We start from the raw sequence: 19553 nt of genomic DNA, 5'->3' as shown, positions 1-19553 counted from the left end.
TGTCAAGCTGGCATCACTGCTGACACCTGGGGCTGGGGGGCTCTGGGAACCAGCAGAAGACAGGTCTCAGGGTTATCCCGAGGGAGAGGTGGGAGAGCTGGGCTAGTTCTCCTCCTCCTTGGACAAGTCAGTCCCCAAGGTGGTTGAAGGCAGTCCCCAAGGTGTGTTGCTAAGTGTCTGGTGCTTCGACTGCTGCACACGTGGGCAGAGCAGTCTCTGGTGGCCAAAGGCCTCAGACAAAGAGCTACAGATGCTGGAGGCAAGTCAGGCTGGCCTGCTCTGAAGAGGGGCTGTGGTCAGGCCCCAACAGCATCTGCCCCAGGCTCCTCACCTGAATTACCGTGATCTGCGGGGCCACCGGGAAGATACGGGAAGTTTTGTCTTGGAAGGTGTCCGAGGTCAGGGCTAGCTGCAAACTAGTCTGCTAATCAACGGACCTGGGGTGGAGTGTGGCCAAGGATAGGATCCGAAGTACTGTCTGGGACCAAGAAGGCTGAATTGAGTGAGCAGGGATTGTGTGGCGCCCATGGTCTGGAGAATGCTGGTGTCTGCAGCCGGCCTCCTTCCATCCCAGTGTGAGCTGGGTCTCCCAGCACCTTCCAACCTCACCCAGGGCTGTGGGGGTGGGGGGTCAGGGGCGGATGAGTCACCTGGAGAGGAGGTGTCCCTTTGGGGGGCCTTGCTGAGGTCCTCACAGGACCCTTCCTTTTCTAGGAGCCCTCCTTCACCTGGTCTGCAAGCCAGGAAACGGATCTCTGCTCCAGAACTCTCTCTCTAAACATACCGAAAGAGTTTGTTTTTAAATGATTTTTATAGTTTCCATTATAATTGATTTACAGTATTCTGTCACAGTCATATATATATATATATTTTTTTTTTTCTTTTTCTCACATTACCCTCCATTGTGTTCCATTACAAATGATTGGATATAGTTCCCTGTGCTCCTCAGCAGGCTCTCATTGCTTACCCACTCCAAATGCAACAGTTTGCATCTATTAACCCCAGACTCCCAGTCCTTCCCCCTTCCCCTTGGCAACGACAAGTCTGTTTTCCACGTCCATGAGTTTCTTTTCTGTGGAAAATTTCATTTGTGCTGTATATTAGATTCCAGATAGAAATGTTATCATATGGTATTTGTCTTTCTCTTTCTGACTTACTTCACTAAGCATGAGACTCTAGTTCCATCCAACGAAAGAGTCTTAAAATTCAGATCCTTGGAAGCATAATTAAAACCTATCTACAGCTGACCTAGTATGTGCCCAAGCGTTCAGCACAGTCACGTACAGGTGCTGGTTACCACGTCCTGCTCCCAAGCTCCTCAGGAAGCTCTTCTGCCAGGGGCTGCCTGGGGTCAAATCTGTTCTTTCATAAACTTGATCTTGCTTCTTCCTACATGTCTGATTTGTGGTTCCCTCTTCTGCATTGCCTGCGGTTCCCACCATCCTGGGCTTGGGTTTTACTCATCTGCTCTCTCATGACACTGCGTTCAGAAACTAGATCTCACTCATAATTCCTCCTTTAGACGTACCTGCTCTAAATTTTTGTCTTCTAATGGGCTTTCCAGGTCTTATGCGTAACGTAAAAATTAATTCCATGTTATGTTCTTGTTCAGAGAACACCATACAATGGGCATTTCCTTAAAAATCCGTAAAAATCATTGAACATATTTCTTATTTCATGGAATGAGCGATTAAAATGTATTTGGCATTCCTGCCCTCTTGAACATTTAATGTCGCTGCTCAAAGGTCGATGCTACGGAGAACATGCTGCTCAGCCTTATGTGCATAAACCTTTACCAACGTCTCTAAATATTTTCTCAGGACTGGTTTTCAGAAGTGAAAGTATTAGGCTACACTGTGGCAGTATTTTGAAATACTTCAAACATGTGCTGAAATTGCTTTCCAATGTTCTAAGAACGTGGATTTCTTAATTCGCTCAAGTGGGATATTAAGACTACAGAATAATAATAGTGGGAAAATTAAAAAAAAACAAAATAAAAATAGTGAGGCCAGTTTCTTCAGCACTTTCTCACCAAAAAAAAAAAAAAAAGAGAGAGAGAGAGAGAGAGAGAATATCATACTATTTTAATTTGCATATTTTTGGTTACTAGCTCTCTCCTTCCCTCTGCTTCTGTTGTTGTTCCTAATTATTATCAAAATCTGTGACCTACATTCCTTCGAAAAAGTGTGATTGTAGGAGTTTAGAAATATCAGTGGTTTGGGAGTGCCCGTCGTGGCGCAGAGGAAACGAATCTGACTAGCACCCTGGAGGACGCAGGTTAGATCCCTGCCCTCTCTCGGTGGGTTAAGGATCCAGCACTGCCGTGCACTGTGGTGTAGGTTGCTGACGCGGCTCAGATCCTGTGTTGCCGTGGCGGTGGTGTAGGTCAGTGTCTACAGCTCCCATTTGCCCCCTAACCCAGTAACCTCCATATGCTGAGGGTGCGGCCCTAAAGAGACACGCACACAAAACAATCAGTGGTGTAAGTCAGACAGAATACAGAGGAGGAGGAGGAGCAAAAGGAAGAGGAGCATGCTGCCAAAAATAAGTTCCCTCTGACACAGAAGGTCTGTCCTCTACCGTTGGGATCTGAGTTCCTTTCTAACACTGTGCGTGGCACGGGCAAAGTTCATCCACCACCACCCCCCCCTTTCAGAGAGTCCTGCTTGACCTTGAAGCTGCTGTGGAACACGTAGATTATCTAGTCACAGAAGGACTGGTTCTTTCAAACAACATTTATCTTGAAAAACCAACAGGCAGTGAGGGAGGCAATTAAATAAGCTCTTCTCCATCCTCTTGTTGGGATGGTGTACATTGTTAGAATATTAGTGAGCGGATATTTAATGATACGGAGAACTCGTGAGAGTCATACGAAGTAACTTACACAATATTTTCGTTCATTTTCCGTTTTCCGGCATTTTCCAAATTTGATAGGATGCCCAAGGCGGGGGGGACGTTGTAACATTTCCCCACCGGTCTGACTTGGGGCCTGCCCCTGCCCCTGTCAGTCACTCGCCGTGGGCATCGTGATCCATGCACAGTGCGGAGCTCCCCAGGCGGGTGGCCCACAAGGTAGGCCCGCAGGAGCAGGATGGGCACCTGTGCTGCAGCATCAGCAGTGACATCCTCTGGGGGCTTGGACATGGGGTGGTGAGAGCCAGGGCAGGGGAGAGGGGGAGAGAGCACCATCCCCCTTCTCGGCTCCTCTCCCATGTGTCACGGCCTTAACACTCCCTGGGCCAAGCGGAAGGAAAGACAGGACAGATGACAGAGAAAAAGGCAATGCTGAATTACGGTTTCCTGAGACACAAGAGACAGAGTGGCCCTTTCTGCACAGGTTTGTCTTTAAGTGTTGCACTTTCAGACCAGCAGCTTGCATTCAATCGAATTTGTTCCCCTTGTTAGAATAGGTGTGAACAACCATGGAAACGCTCCAAAACGGGGCAGAACAGAAGGTATCTTTGGGTGGCAGATATTCTCCGAGGGACCAAACGCTAGCCTGACATCAGTGCAATACAGTGAAGGGTGTGTGTATGTAGAAGTCCCTGTGTGTGAATCCATCGGAAGGAGCTTAAGTAAATTGACCCGGAGTCGCTATGATGACGGTTGTTTCGAACGGATCTACCCAAGGTTTCCACATGCATTCATCCATTCGATCCTCACGCACTTGTTTTTTCGCCAAATAAATAACCTGGCTCAAATCCAGGTGCAGCCTCCCAACCTACATGCCCTTAAGCAAGGCACAGAACTTTCCCAAAACTCTGCTTCTCTATTGGGCTGGTGGCCAGGGACTTGCTGCAGGGACACGCAGGGACACACAGGGTCCAGCTCACAGCTGCTACGCACAATGGGCAGCTGCTCTTAATACTGCTGTTGTTCACTGAGGACCAGGAACTCCCCCAATTTCCTGGCTGCTCACGGCCCCTGGGAGACCCTGACACCATCCAGGTGTGTGTCTGCTGACATGCACTGTGCGTGAATCCATGTCTTTCAGATGCAGGAGCCCCCACCTACATGTATGAGTTTCAGTATCGCCCAAGCTTCTCATCGGACAAGAAACCCAAGACGGTGATCGGGGACCACGGGGATGAGATCTTCTCCGTCTTTGGGGCTCCATTTTTAAGAGGTGATGGCCCTTTGGTGACCACAACCTTGGAGTTAGGAGATCTGGGTTCAAGTCTTGGTCTCGTGGCCTTGGGCAAGTTCCTCCTTCTTTCCAGGTCTTAATCCATCTTAAAGGCGTTGAACGACAAAGGCGCCCAACCTTTCTCTTGGTCTCATGTGCGTGATGGAGAAGGTGTATCCTTGTGCCCTCCCTCATTCATGGCCACTCCAAGAATCCAGCCTCAATAAAACAGGTGGGGGGGTCACCTGCAGGGGGCGCTCAAGGGCTAGAAAGGCAGGACTCACTGCCCACTCACAAGAGCAAATCGGAATGTGAGTGAGAATAAGGTTAGAACTGCAGTTAACCCTGACTCAAGGCTAATGTGGGTCTGACTGTCCCAAGTTCGTAACTTTTAATATTTTCATATCTTTTGAATAATATTTTAACGAAAAACATTTTACGAAAATTTTCTATTCCCTGACGATCAGCAGTTAAAGACAACTTGTGTGTGATACACCCAGAAGATCTGGGCATTTCCTGGCTGGGTGACTCTTTGGGGACATTGCAGCTTGGTTATATCTGAGATTTTAAGAAAATGTGTGTGGGAGAGCATCTTGTTAGGTGGGGCTACGATAATGAAAATCCTGGGGTGTGGCCCTGTGACCTGAGGGGGAGGGCCGCCCAGTGGGCACAAAAGACCAAGGCAGCCAGCTGCTGGACTGAGCCCTGCCTTGGTTGGTAACTGTCGAGCTGAAAGTGCATGTGAAGGTCTTCTTATCAGGCAGGTTTTGACTCAGTAGGTCTGGGGTAAGGGCTCAGTTTCTGAACGTCTAACCCGCTCTCAAGTGCTGTGACGGCCCGCGAACCACACTTTGAGTAGCGAGGGCTGCGTCTCCTCCCCACAGGCGATGCCCCAGAAGAGGAGGTCAGTCTCAGCAAGACGGTGATGAAATTCTGGGCCAACTTTGCTCGCAGTGGGTGAGCCGGGGGCAAAAATGGGGCGGAGTTGGGAAGGGGCAGGGAAGAGCACGGTCGCGCGGAGGAACGTTCACCGTGTGATGGGCAAACTCCGGGCCCTGTGACCTCTGACACGAGAGCTCCCTCAAAGGACAGGCTGCCCAGGAGGTGGGGCGCCTTCTGTCTCTGCGGGCACTAGAGACTCTTGGCAGAGGCTGAAGCCACGGGGTCCCTGACAACCTCAGAGGGTTGCTGGGATGACACAGTCGCTTTGGGCAATTTCTGTTTGATTCTGCTCTCAGGAACCCCAATGGGGAGGGGCTGCCCCATTGGCCGATGTACGACCAGGAAGAAGGGTACCTTCAGATCGGCGTCAACACCCAGGCAGCCAAGAGGCTGAAAGGTGAAGAAGTGGCCTTCTGGAACGATCTCCTGTCCAAGGAGGCAGCAAAGAAGCCACCCAAGATAAAGCATGCTGAGCTGTGAAGGGGAGGCTCGGCTGACCTTGAGGGCTTGTGGGACCGCAGGCAGGAGCAGTCTACCGAAGGCGTTGATGGGCCAGGAGGTATCTTCTTGTGGAGGCTGGGGAATTAGCGGGTGGGAGTGGCGGAGATCAGGGAGGGGGAATTTCTGTAGCTGCGGCCTCAATTTTAGAAATAAATGTTCTTTTGGAGACCAAGTCGGTGTCTCAGACTCGGGCTGGAATTAAGTCATTCTCTCTAGGGGGAGGGAAGGATGAAGACTGAGGGCACCATTGACAGCAAGGCGACTCTGGACAGGCAGAGTCCAGCAGGCTGTCCCCTGGGAGCTGCCAAGCGGGGCTCTGTGTCTGCTCCATGGCCCTGGACCCTCAACAAGTCCAACAAGAGGGTGTGGGTGCTCAGAGTGCAGTGTCCCTCTCCTCCCGGGCAGCTTTCTGGAGAGACGGAGGTGGCACCGACTGAGGATGTCCCTGGAGCGGGAAAGAAGGGGCCTCGCCCCGGCGACACTGTGCTCAGTGCTGTGGCCCTTACTGACCCTTCCACAGGCCTAGAATTCTTTCTCCTTCAACCTACGCATTATCCTTCCAGGCCCTTCTCCGAGGCCTTGTACTCCAACAGCTCATCTGCACCCTTTCTGCAGCCTAGTCGACATCAGGTCCAGGCACTTGGACCCACCTTGGAGTGAGTCCCTAAGTGTCACTAGCAACTGCCTCTTTCAGAATGCATGGGGCGACTTGCGGCTTCTCCTGGGATTACTGCAAGCTCTGCGCGTGTTACTCCCACCCTTTCTGCAAGAAAAACCTGGATTATTCCCACTACCATGGCTTTTTCTCAATCATTCAAAGAAGGTGCAAGGCCAACACTTTCCCTGAAATCTCAGGGAAGACAGGCCCTTGGGAGGAGAGCGGGGGTGTGAACACTGGCTTCAGGCAGGAGATGGACTCACCCTGCGTGTGAGTAGGATTTCTTTGAAAATCGGAATCTCTGTGAGCAAGGCACACAGGGCCTGCCTAAGGTGGAGGCTGGACCAGGACCAGAGAAACCACCCCTGGATTCCAACACCGAGGACTGAGCATCAGAAACCCCCGCACTGGGGGAGGGAGAACGTGTGGACAGAGACCCTCCCTGAGGCACAGGTGCACAGGGCGGGCCTAAAGCTGAGAGTGAAACAGGGATTCTGAGCAAAGCTTTCAGCAAGCCCTAGTCCCCACAGCACAAGGTAATACTGAAGGATCTGAAGCAAGGGCTGAAGCCATGATAACCACAGCAGCAACAAAATTCAAGCTTTGCTTATCCCTCACACAATTAACTAAAATCCCCCCAACACACACAGACACAGACACAGACACAGACACAGACACATACTATCAGTCTAAGCAGAATGAAAGGCAGGCCCCTTTCCTGTCTCACTTGCCATTTACATCAGCTTCTACTCTCGTACCCATGATGCTGAGGGCGACCCTGTAGCCCTCGTCCAACATCACAAACATTCAAAAATGCAGGAAACCAAAAAAACCCTACGAAGAGACAACACAATCAACTGAACCAGTTTCAAAAATAGCCCAGGTGTGAGAACTCACAGACGAGGAATCGAAACACCTATGGGGAAAACTTTCGTGAACCCTTGGTTTAATTTCTGCACAAAGAGAGAGAAAAACTATAAGAAAGATGCAAATGGAAATGTTTGAAATTAAAAAAAAATATTATCAGAGAGGCAAAATAACTTCAAAGGGTCTAATCTCCAAAATATGCAAACAATACACACAACTCAACCACAAAATAACAAACAACCCAATCGGAAAGTGGGCACAAGACACAAACGGACACTTCTCCAAAGAAGACATAGGATAGCCAATAGGCATATGAGGAGATGCTCAATACCACTGATTATTAGAGAGAAATGCAAATCAAAACTATTTTGAGGTCCCACCTCACCTTGGTCAGTATGGCTATCGCTCTTACGCCTATAAATAGCAAATGCTGGAGATGGTGTGGAGAAAAGGGAACCCTCCTACACTGTTGGTGGGAATGTAATTTGGTACAACCACTATGGAAAACGGTATGAAGGTTCCTCAGAAAACTAAATACAGAACCACCATAGGATCCTGCAGTCCCACTCCTGGGTACACATCCGGAGAAAACTTGCACTCAAAAGGACAGAAGCGCCCCTATGTTCATAGCAGCACTCTTCACAATAGCCAAAACAATCCATAGAACGCATTAGGAAGGGAGTTCCCGTCGTGGCTCAGTGGTTAACGAATCCGACTAGGAACCATGAGGTTGCGGGTTCCAGCCCTGGCCTTGCGCAGTGGGTGAAGGATCCGGCGTTGCCACGAGCTGTGGTGTAGGTGGCAGACGCGGCTCGGCTCCCGCGTTACTGCGGCTCTGGTGTAGGCCGGCGGCTACTGCTCCGATTCGACCCCTAGCCTGGGACCCTCCATATGCCGCAGAAGCGGCCCTAGAAATGGCAAAAAGACAAAACGACAAACAAACCAACAAACAAAAAGAACGGATTAGGAAGATCTGGTACATACATACAGTGGAATACTCCTCAGCCATAAAAAGGATGAATTCATGCCTTTTGCAGCAACATCGATGCAACTAGAGATTATCATACCAAGTGAAGTAAGTCAGAAAGAGGTCAAATACCACATGGTATTACTTACATGTGGAATCTAAACTATGTCACAAATGAACCTATCTACAAAATCAGAAACATAATCACAGACACAGAGGACAGACTGATGGTTGCCAAAGGCGGATGGACTGGGAGTTTGGGGTTAGTCGATGCGAACTATTACATTTATCCATTTAGAATGGATAAGCAACGAGGTCCTACTGCAGAGCACAGGGAACTATATCCAATCTCTTGGGATAGAACATGGAAGACAGTGTGAGAAAAAGAATGCATATATGCACACACACACACACACACACACACAGACACACACACACACACACACACACACACGACTGGGTCACTGTGCTGTAGGGCAGAGATGGACACACACTGTAAACCAACTATAAGCTAAAAAAAGAATAAATGCGTAGTAGCCTTTCAGAAAATACCAAGTGATGACAACAACACGGAGCTGCTGGAAATCTCTTTACTCTGCTGGTAGGAGGGAACATTTGTACAACTGCTTTGGGAGCCTTTTGGAGTGTTTACTGAAGTGATGTATGCTGGCACACGTGATCCGTGAAAGCCAATCTTAGTAAATATCCACGAGAAGTGACGCATGTGATCAGCAAAGCTCTAGAACATTCATGGCCACACTACTCATAATAACCTGAAACTGGAAACCACCCAAATGCCCGACAACCATAGAACGAACGCATTACGGCCAGGAGGGTGCAGCAAGATGAACAAACCACAGGCACACACGGCAGGGATGAGCATCGTTAACACGACGCTGAGAGAAAAAAGCCAAGTGCAAGAGGACACAACGCTGTCGCTATGAAGTACAACAGCCAGAAAACTCAAAGATGCTGCAGAAGTTCAGAGAGTACTTACCACAGTGGGTGGGTGGGCAGGACAGGGTTGGGGCTGAGCTCCGCTAGTTTCTTGGATGCTGATCACCTTCTGCGTCCTGATCTGGATACGGAGTACACAGGTGGGGTCAGTTAGCGAATATGCATCAATACACACACACACACACACACACACACACACACACACACACTCACTACATATATATGTATACTTCCTTTGCACTATATTCACTTAACTCAAAAACTGGAGTATTTGAATATTCATCAAGACACTTCACATGTACTTTATACATGTATATATACGTTTACGTATTTGGATATCATATTCACTTTAAAAACTCAAAAGTTTCTACCAGGTCTTACGCACTTATTACCTATTAGAGAAGACAGAGTTTTACAGGAGAATATTACTGAGGAGTATAATAAATTACAGAAATAGAATAGAAAGTAAATAGTCAAACGCAAAGTTATTTAATCAGGACTCTACTGCATGCGCTAGAGAAATCCTACTTAAATTTACCTAAAGCAGCGATTGAATACATGGGCTCCTGTACATGAAAAGTCCAGGAGGCAAATATGCCTCAAGGGTAACTACATAAAGGTTCCCAGATAGACAGATAATAGGTAGGTATATAGGTAGACAGATAGATTAGATAGATGGAAAGACAGACGGACAGGCAGACAGATAGATGCATATATAGATAGTAGGTGATAGACAACAGATGAATGGACGGATTGAAGGGTGGATGGGTGAATAAATTCACCTTTTACCAATCATCCCCCTGTTAGACAGAGTGAGAGAGAGAGATGTGTTTCCTACAGGTCAAGGTATAAAAGCTGTTCCCTAAGCCTCCAAGTTGGGCTCCAGCAACCCTGACAGTACCAGCCATGCTGCCCGGCGGCAGGGCCCCTCCCACCCCATCCTTAACATTCATGGCCCGGCTTTGCTGCCTTCATCCTGCTCTCCTACCCTTAGCTCCCGTTGGAACTCTAACCCACCCAGGGAGCACCGTAATTACTCTGCCCCAGAATTCCCTTGTATTTGAACACAGTCAAGTGACAAGGCAGGTTTTTCTCTCTCCGCTTACGAATCCCTAGCAGAGCACAAGGGCCACGACGGGCTGGGTCTGGCTCAGCTGTGGGGAGGGAGGTGCATCTTGTCCACCTGTCACCTGGGGCAGCGCCAGGCAGGCCAGCTGCCTGAGCCCCCCCTGCCCCACCTTGTCCCAGCTCTGCCAGGAGGGGAAGCCTGTGACTTGCAGCCGAGGCCAGAGGCTGAGAGGCAAGGAGAACTGGACTTCCGGGGTCAGGCAGAAAGGTCCAGAGTCCCAAGGGCCACTGAGGGAAGAGCAGAAGGAACAGGGACCCACAGGGGAAGGAACTACTCTCTGTCCCGCTGAGGTGGGCTCCTAGGGACCTGATGGGAAAGTGGGAAAAACAGGAAAGAAAAAACCTGCTGGCCCCAAATTCTGTTCTGCCTGTGATTTTAATCATTTCAGTCAAACTTTTGAGGTAATGGACTGTAGTTTTCCATTTCCCAAATATTACATAGAAAAAGGACGATGATTGTGAGTTAACTATTTTTTTTTTTTCTTTCAAAGTTCTACAGTATCTACATCACCTCCATCACAGCAGCCTGGAGGGAAGCATTTTTCCCTTTTTATAATGCTACCCTCTGCTGGATGAGAGGAAATTCACAGATGAAGACTGATTTGGTTTTTCTCTAAAGTTTTGCTTGTGTTTGATTTAGTAATTCAAATTCAAGCTTTAAAAAAAGTGAGGATTTTTCTGTGAATAAACAGTGTAATTTACAATAAGAAAAATAGTTAAATATTTATTTTTTTTTACCATGATGAATAAGCAGAAATGATTGTGAAATCACATACCTGTACTGCTGATGAGTATGAAGTAATGTCACTCTACAGGGAGGAGAATTTATAGAACATAAGCAGAGTAATTTTAAAAGAGCATTGCCTTTGATCCAGTTGACCTCCTGCAAAACCAGAAGCCAGAAATAATTTTAAAAAGTAAAAGTAGTCATTCCCAAAGTTGCTTATCAAATTATGCCCATAAATATCCAAGAGCACACTATTGGCTAAAGAGATTGTGATGTAGACACATCAGGCAGATAGGAAAGCTGGATTCTTCTTCCAGCTGTATTGAGATATAACTGACATAGTGCACTGTATAAGTTTAAGGTGTGCAGCATAATAATTTGACTCACTTGTATCATGAAATGATCACCACAATAAGTTTAATGAATATCCATCATCTCTTACAGATACAAAATTAAAGAAATACAAAACTTTTTTCTTTGTGATGAAAACTGAGATTTATTCTCCTAACACCTTTCATATATAACATATGGTAGTGTTAATTACATTTTTTATATTGTACATTACATCCCTAGCACTTATTTATCTGATAACTGGCAGTTTGTACCTTTTGACAACATTCATACAATGAGATATCACCTTACACATGTAATAGCCATTCTGACAAGTGCAAGGTGACATCTCATTGTGGTTTTGACTTGCATTTATTTGATGATTAGTGATTTTGAACATCTTTTTATGTGCCTATTGGCCTTTGTATGTCTTCTTTGGGAAAATGTCTGTTCAGGTCCTCTGCCAATTTTTAAAGTCAGGTTGTTCATTTTTTTTTTTCTTGATGTTGAGTTCTATGAGTTCTTTGTATATTTTGGGTATTAACCCCTTATCAGATATATCATTTGCAAATATCTTCTCCCATTCAATAGGTGGCCTTTTCATTTTGCCAATAGTTTCCTTTGCTGTGTAAAACCTTTTAAGTTTGATGTAGCCCCATTTGTTTGTTCTGGCTTTTGTTTCCCTTACCTGGGGAGACTGATCCAAAAAATATTACTAAGACCAATTTCTTTCACAAATTTTATGGTTTCAGGTCTTATATTTATGTCTTACATTTTGAATTTATTTTTGTATATGGCGTGAGAAAGTAATCCAGTTTGATTCCTTTGCATGTTGCTGCCCAGTTTTCCCAGCACCATTTACTGAAGAGGCTGTCTTTACTGCACTGCATATTCTTGCCTAGATTAACTGCTAGGTTAACTTTGCTAGATTACTTGACCATATAAATAAGAGTTCGTTTCTGCACTCTCCGTTCCTTTGATCTATGTATCTTTTTGTGCCAATATTGAAAGCTTTGTACTAGAGTTTGAAATCAGGGTTCATGATATCTTTAGTTTTATTCGTCTTTCTCAATATTATTTTAGCTCTTCTGAGTCTTTTGTGATCCCATACAAATTTTAGAAATATTAGTTCTAGTTCTCTGAAAAATGCCACGGGTATTTTAATAGGAATTGTGTGGACCCTGTATACTGCCTTAGATAGTAGGGTCACTTTAACAATAAAGTTCTTCCAATCCATGAGCATGGTATACTTTTCAATTTATTTGCGTCTTCAATTTTTCATCAGTGTCTCATGGTTTTCTAAGTACAGGTCTTTTTATCTCCTTAGTTATATTTATTCTTAGGCATTTTACTATTTTTTATGTAATTGTGAATGGAACTGTTTTCTAACTTTCTCTTTCTGGTAGTTCATTGGTAGTATACAGACACAAAACAGACTTCTGTATATTATTTTTGTGTCCTGCAACTTTGCTGAATTCATTAATGAGTTTAATTTTTTTTAGTGGTGTCTTTTAGTGTTTTCTATCATATCATCTGCAAACAGTGACAGTTTTACTTCTTTCTTTCCAATATAGGTTCCTTTTATTTCTTTTTTCTGTTGAAAATGGAACATTATTTCTTTTTCTAGTTCAGGCGGCGAGAGTGAGCATCTTTGTTTTGTTCCTGACCTTAGAGGAATGCTTTCAGCTTTTCACCATTGAGTATGATGTTATCTCTGGGCTTGTCATATGTGGCATTTATTATATTTAGGTTTGTTCCTTCTATATCCACTTTGTTGAAAGTTTTTTTTTTAAATCACAAATGGATGTTGAATTTTGTCAAAAGATTTTTCTGCATCTATTGAGATCACCCTATGATTTTTATTCTTCAATTTGTTTATGTGGTGTTTCACATGGATTGATCTGCAGATATTGAACCATTCCTGCATGCCTGGCATCAATTCTGCTTAAGTTCCTGTTAATGTATTGTTGAATTCAATTTGCTAATATTTTGTTGAGGAACTTGCATCTATGTTCATTAGTGATAGTGGCCTGCAATTTTCTTTTTTTGTGATATCTTTGTCTGGTTTCAGTATCAGGGTGATGTTGGCTTTCTGTAATGAGTCTCACCCAGGCTCCTTTCAAAATGCTGCTTCTGCCCTGGGTCTTGGAGCATATGAGATTTTGCGTGTGCCTTTAGGAGTGGAGTCTCTATTTTCTATGTCCTCCAACTCTTATGAAATCCTCACTGGCCTTTCAAGCCAAATGTTCTAGGGACCCATCTTCCCTGTGAAGGACTCCCGGGCTGGGGAGTCTGATGTGGGCCTTGGATCCCTCACTCTTGGGGGAAACTCTGCAATTGTAGTTGTAGTCCTGTTTGTGGGTTGCCTTCCCAGGGTGTGGGTCTTGACATACTACATTTCTTCCCCTCCTATCCATCTCATTGTAGTTTCTTCTTTCTACCTTTAATTATACAAGATCTTTTCTGCTAGTCTTCAGGTCATTTTCATTGACAGTTGCTCTGTAAATTGTTGTAATTTAGGTGTGCCCTGAAATTAGGTGAAATGGGTCTTCCAACTCTGCCATCTTAGCCACTCCCTATAAAAGTTATTTTGAAGACTCCCTAGCAACTTGGAAATACATAAGCCATACTATTAATATGCAGTATTTCTCATTCCTGTTGTGCACCAAACATGTAAAAATTGAAAATACAGATTTTTAGGTCCTACCCAAGAACATTATGCCTTTGTTGGCCTAGGGTGTGGCAGGGCACTGGATTTTAGAAAAACACTCCAAGTAATCCCACTTATAGCCCACATAAAATTCTGAATTCAATATAAAAAAAGCAGGATGCCATCTGTCATTTATATTTCAAATTTAATTTGATAAAACATCTGATTGCATGTAAACAGGAACAAGGAGGGAAGAGGGCCCTGTATCTGGATGAATCGAAAATATGCTCCCTCCTGCAAAACACCAACCAAAATAAGAACCATATTTGATGATGCTAGGACTGTGAATATGTATAATTACATTTAATATAATAATATTTTAAAATATGATTTGAGTGGTGTTTTCTAGCTGTTAGTTTTGCTAAATATCAATGTAGAAATTAGCCTTCTGCAGCTGCAGAGACAACTGAATTTCCAGCTTGCTTGCATGTGGCTCAGTCCTTCTTTTTAGAGCCATAAAGTGGCCCAAGCATCACTGATCCACACTCCACAACTCTCAAAAATCACCTAAACTAGAGTCAATCAATAGCTTTGGAACATCTGCTAAGGGAGATGGTCTAGAGACCATCTAGAATCTTGCTCTAGAGAGATAAGAGATTCCAAGCCTAGTGTTGACTTGCTGCTAACTCACTAAGTGATCTTGGATAAATCCCTTCACCTTTGCAGATTACTATAAAAAGAGAGGTCAGGGGTTCAAACTTAGACTACTTCGGGGGGCAGGTAATATCAATTAATGACATGGGCCAGGGCAAAGACAATGAGCAACAGGGAGGACTGTGGAAAGTTGAGAGTTCATGCCTTTGTAAAGGGATAGCCACTACTCAGGCTGCTCTATCAGGGTCACTGAGGAGAGTTAGGAAGGTTGTGCACTGCACAAAAACACTATTTCAGAGGACATGCCTTTCACATCATAGATGAAGATATTTTCTACAGAAGGTTTTGAGGAAAGGATAGCTTCTAATTTGCACAAAGGTGCTATATGGGATTTCAGAACCCCGATTACTATGTGGGAATACAGCTCCAATGTTGCCAGATTTTTTTTTTTTTCTGAGAAGTTGGAGACAAGGATTTTAATGTGACATCTCCCTAATTTAAAATTAGGTGGAAACTAATTCCAAAACATATTTGACATTGGGTCAATATGTTTGTAAGCTAAACAAAACACTTCTAGGGGCCAGATTGAGGCTATAAGTTGGCAATCCATGATCCATAGTAACTGTAAGTTACTGACATTTCAGAGACTCTCATATTTTATGCACCTCATATGTAATTTTGAAGGAATCAGAAAGAAATAATTACTCAAGTGAATTATATAGATGTAACAAGGATTACATGGATATAAAAAGTAAAAGTGCATCTTTTGAATGCAAGAATATATATATAACATTCTCCCTACTTAGCATTTGGTTAACCTTAACTCATCCTTTATTATAAATGTTAATTCTCCAGAGAGAACTTCCTAAGACTTTCATCTAAATTAGGTTCTCCTGCTATACTTTCTTAAAACACCTTACTTTTCCTGAGTGAATTCTTCAAGCTCACATCATGAAATAGTCATTTGTGTGAATATTTGCTCGCCATTTGTGGAGAGCATGTCTTTCTTAACCATTGTATCCCCAGTGAGGATATTTTCTGGTACATATCAGGCATCCAATATAGATTTACGGAAGATGGATCAGTCTCAACCCCATCAGTAAAATGTCTTTTCTTCTTGGTGTCTTTGACCTGATCTTGTTGCCTGGAGTTTGACTTCTGGGTTCCTGACCTTGGAGGACATCTGGTTTCCATTGCTGAGAGGGAGAGTCTCTGGCATGCCCCCCCTCCCCCACATGTCCTGAGCCAGAGAGGAGACCCATTTCAAGCCTGTTATATTCAGGACATCCATGTCTGACTTGTGGCTGAAATCTGCCTGGATTGGGACTGGAGGACTCGTAATTCAGGCAACACACACATCTTCCAAGAGAAAGCCCACTTTAACTTGGATGCTGGGATTGGAGGGAGAATTTTCAGCCCAGAATTAAATTTTGTTCTCTGAATATATTTTGCATTCTTCTTTTATTTTATATGAATAACAAGATCATTGTGATGCTTGCTAATAAGCCATCCCTCTTGTAGACTTATGGAAGAAAGCTGGTGACTTCCAAGGCAATTGCATTTTTTGATGTTGAAAATATTTCGCTAGGATCATCTCCACATCCCCAAAACATCAGATGCTAAATCAGCTGATTCTATAAGTAGCTAAACACAGATAAAGTTAATAATAGTGGAAGAAATCTCAGAAGGAGAAGGAAAACCAATATCACACAAAGAAAACTCCTCAAGGAACCAGAGAGAAAAAGAAAGGCAGGAACAGAGAAAGGAAGATAAAGGAAGAAAGAGGAGCGAGGAGCACTCTGGACGAAGACATCACCAGGGGAATGGTGTCTGTCCAGAACTCTAGCTCCAGCTCCTTCAGCCTCTGTCCCACACTCAAGTTCAAATTCAGCTGCAGGTATTCCTCGGTCTGACCATAGGCCGGCCACAGAGGCAGGCCTTCCCCATTAGGATCCCTGGAAGTGAGAGTAGAAACAGGGGTGAGATTTTCATCCTCAAACACCTGGTTTAGGAGAAAGCTGGGAAGTTCACTTACCCGCTCCGGGCAAAGTTAGCCCAGTATCTCATCATCTTCCTGCTCAGCCATTTCTCTTCCTCTGTGGCTCCTTCTGAAGGAGATAATCACAAAATCCTGTTCTCACAATGATTCAGCAGAGGCCCAAAGATGATTCACATCTTATGAATCATTTTCACATGGTTCCTCTTATTGCATCCTTAACAGCCTACCAATGCTGTTAAGGATGCAATAATGCTTGCACAAGGCTCAGAGCAACCTTGACTTACCCAAGGAATCATGGCTCCAAATGGCAGAGGCTGAGCACACATCTTTCCTGTTCACCCAATGCTCTTCTAGGCCTTTCTCTGTGACTACAAGTTCCTTGGGGACAGAGACCACGCCCCCCCATCAATTCAAAGTGCAGGAAGTTTTCTCCCCATCTCCTCTCTGTAGTCACCAAGTTACCAGCCTTAGAGGTAACCAGTGCTACCACTCTTGAGCGCATTTCTCAAGGAGTCTAGACATGCACAAAGGTTTGAGCAGATACTACTTACACACTGGGTAGTATTATGGACGTATATTCTACATCTTTCTTTTTCACTAAAATTGTATCCAGGAGCTAGTTTCAAATTACCACCTATAAAACTTCCATTTATTGGAAGTTTAAAAATTCCATTCCAAATAAGTATATATTTATATGTAATTATGTGTAAATATATAATTCATGTACCCAGTACTGTACTGAGAGGTCTTGATATTTTTTTCAATCTTTTGCTCATAAAAGCAATGTTTTAGTGTGTGCATATATTTTTGCACACGTGGAAGCATAACTGCACACACAAAAAAAGCCTAGAAGTTGAATTACTGGGTTAAAGACTACATGCATTTTAAATTTTGGTAGAGGTTTCCATTGACACATGAACTTGTCTATTTTTTCACACCTGCTTAATACACTATGTAAAATGTCCTTCCCAAGCTTGATCTGTGAAAAATGATTCCCTGTTAGACGTTAGTTTTTAAACCTCTTTGCTATGAGTGAGGTTGAGTGGGTTTTTATGTTTAAAAGCCATTTGTATTTCCTTTTCCCTAAACTGTCTATTTGTATCTGTTGCCCAGTTTTTGACTGGGTTGTACTTTTCTCATTGATTTTAGGAGCTCTTTGAGTATCAAGGAATTTAACCCTATGTTACATATGTATGTTGTTCATTTTTCCACTTGGAGAGTCCATGTGCCTATCACACAATACAGGCTCAGTGATGGTTACTGAATAATAATAATAATAACAATATTTATTAAGCACTCCTGTGATTTATGAAAACTGTTTCATTTAATCCTTATGACAACCTAGGAGGTAGTTCTGTTATTACTGGCATTATAACATGAAGAATAAATGAAATAATGAATAAGCCACAGTGCACAAACATACTCTACAAGAGGTTCTGTCTTTATCATAGAAAGGCCAGCATGAAGTGGTTAAGAGCCTCTATTATGCAATTTTTAAGTGAAATATTTTAGTCATATCTCCTGTGTGTAGTTCTTAATGTTTTTCTAATTTTGATAACCTCACACTAATGGCTTATTTTTTCAGGCACTGAACAGATCATAAATTCAGGACTAAATGAGTTAACTTCACTAGAAAAAATTCACAAACATTTACATTAGATCACCTGGATACAGGCTACTTTCGGCTGCAATTATGAAAAATTCCTGCCTTTGAAAACCCTAGGTGGTAGCCTCACGGGAGCTCTGGGAAGGCCAAGAAGGGTTAGACCAGCAGTGAGAGAGAAGGAAGTGAGCGGTTTTATTTTTCAAAAAAAAAATAAGACTACCATACAATCCCCTCGTGCCCACTTCTATATGCTTTAGTCAGGGAGAAACACTCATCAAGTGAATGTTGGCCCCTCTTTTTCATCCTGGTTTCTAAAAATATGAGTAAAGACATTCTCCTGGAAAGGCTGTGTCTATAAACCATAGATTAGGTCCAACCTGCCGGTAGGCTCTTGCATAGTGCTGGGTTGGGTAAGGCTTCTTTCTAACAGTGGGGAGTCGCATCTCCCCAGGTCATCCCAAGCTCATGTTCCTACAAGAGCAGGAGCACCTGAAGCCGGTTTCTTACCAAACATGACAATGTCGCCCTTCAGGAAGGCACCTCCAAAGACAAAACGGATTTCATCTGTGTGATCAGCTTTGACAAAAGCCGGCTTCCTGTCCTTTAAGCACTGGGGGCGATGCTGAAACTCGTAGAAATAGACAGGTGCACCTGCATCTGCAGAAAGGTAGGAAGGGTCCGTGGCAGGCATACATGCAGAGGGGAGTGGGCACTGGACCTGCATCCCCACCTATCTAGTCCTGGATTCACAGACTCACAGGTGGAACAGCCCAGAGACAAGAGTGACCTAAAATTAGCTAACCTTCCTCCTTCTCATTTGAGGCTAGTGTTCCACTGCAGCAGCCCTCATGCCCCTAGAATCAGAACTGGAAAGAGAACTCAGTGCAGCCTGAGAGGGTAATAGTTCTACTTCTCAAAACAAACAAACAAACAAAAAACCCAAAACCCTTTATATTGATTCAAGATCTACCTCCTTGTGACTTCTTTCATTGACCCTGGTTCTACTGACTGGAGAAAACTAAGCAAAGTTATTTCCTGCTTCCAAGATGCTTTGCTGCATCCTATGTTTCTTCACCTCTCTCCTAGCACAGGTCTTTGCTCTATAATTCCCCCTCTTTCTCTGCATCATCAATTTTTTCTGTATTGGATCATAACCATCAGTAGCAAACATGCTTACAAAGTCTCTAATTAAAGCACACATGCACATAAATATACATGCACAGGCATGCGCGCACACACACACACGCACACACGTACATGCAAACATACATACTCTTGGTCTCAACTTCCCTTCCAGTTACTGACTTATTTTTCTAACACTCTTCTAGCAAGCCTTACAATATAGTTGCCTTATACTCATTTTCTCTGCTTCCTTTCCTCTCATTTTCTCTCTCTTAATCAAAGTATCATGGATGGACAATAAACAGCACAGATTATATAT

At 44.1% G+C, this 19553-nt stretch overlaps 3 protein-coding genes across 19 annotated transcripts in view; 1 reads left to right on the top strand and 2 right to left on the bottom strand.

Moving 5' to 3' along the window:
- Positions 1-5741, top strand: part of CES1 (carboxylesterase 1) — a 28666-nt gene extending 22925 nt beyond the window's left edge. For 3 of the 7 annotated variants that reach the window (XM_084958665.1, XM_084958664.1, XM_084958663.1), the window contains 3 exons: positions 3995-4126; positions 5011-5083; positions 5365-5741. In XM_084958665.1, coding sequence (XP_084814791.1) covers positions 3995-4126; positions 5011-5083; positions 5365-5548 — 389 coding nt within the window. In that variant the 3' untranslated portion in view covers positions 5549-5741. 7 annotated transcript variants of the gene reach the window in all.
- The window catches only part of LOC146402279 (uncharacterized), a 54147-nt gene extending 45024 nt beyond the window's left edge, over positions 1-9123 (bottom strand). Inside the window, exon 1 of the mRNA XM_084960237.1 lies at positions 9059-9123. The gene's annotated coding sequence lies outside the window, so the exon portion shown is untranslated. The remainder of the gene's footprint in view (positions 1-9058) is intronic.
- Positions 9124-14039: 4916 nt separating this feature from the next.
- Positions 14040-19553, bottom strand: part of CES5A (carboxylesterase 5A) — a 282134-nt gene continuing 276620 nt past the window's right edge. For 8 of the 11 annotated variants that reach the window (XM_084960214.1, XM_084960216.1, XM_084960219.1 and 5 more), the window contains 3 exons: positions 18620-18769; positions 16543-16615; positions 14040-16462 (listed from right to left, as the gene is read on the bottom strand). In XM_084960214.1, the coding sequence (XP_084816340.1) occupies positions 16231-16462; positions 16543-16615; positions 18620-18769 (455 nt within the window). In that variant the 3' untranslated portion in view covers positions 14040-16230. The remainder of the gene's footprint in view (positions 16463-16542; positions 16616-18619; positions 18770-19553) is intronic. The other 3 variants (XM_084960212.1, XM_084960213.1, XM_084960211.1) reach the window with 1 other exon arrangement.

The sequence above is a fragment of the Sus scrofa genome, chromosome 6 (genome assembly GCF_054392235.1).
Source record: "Sus scrofa isolate SSC_HxYL_T2T_F1_AM1 chromosome 6, Sscrofa_HxYL_maternal_Yorkshire_Landrace_v2.0, whole genome shotgun sequence".
Taxonomy (NCBI): Eukaryota; Metazoa; Chordata; class Mammalia; order Artiodactyla; family Suidae; genus Sus; species Sus scrofa.
Note: the sequence above shows the minus strand (reverse complement) of the source record. Positions and strands in the feature narration are given on the sequence as shown.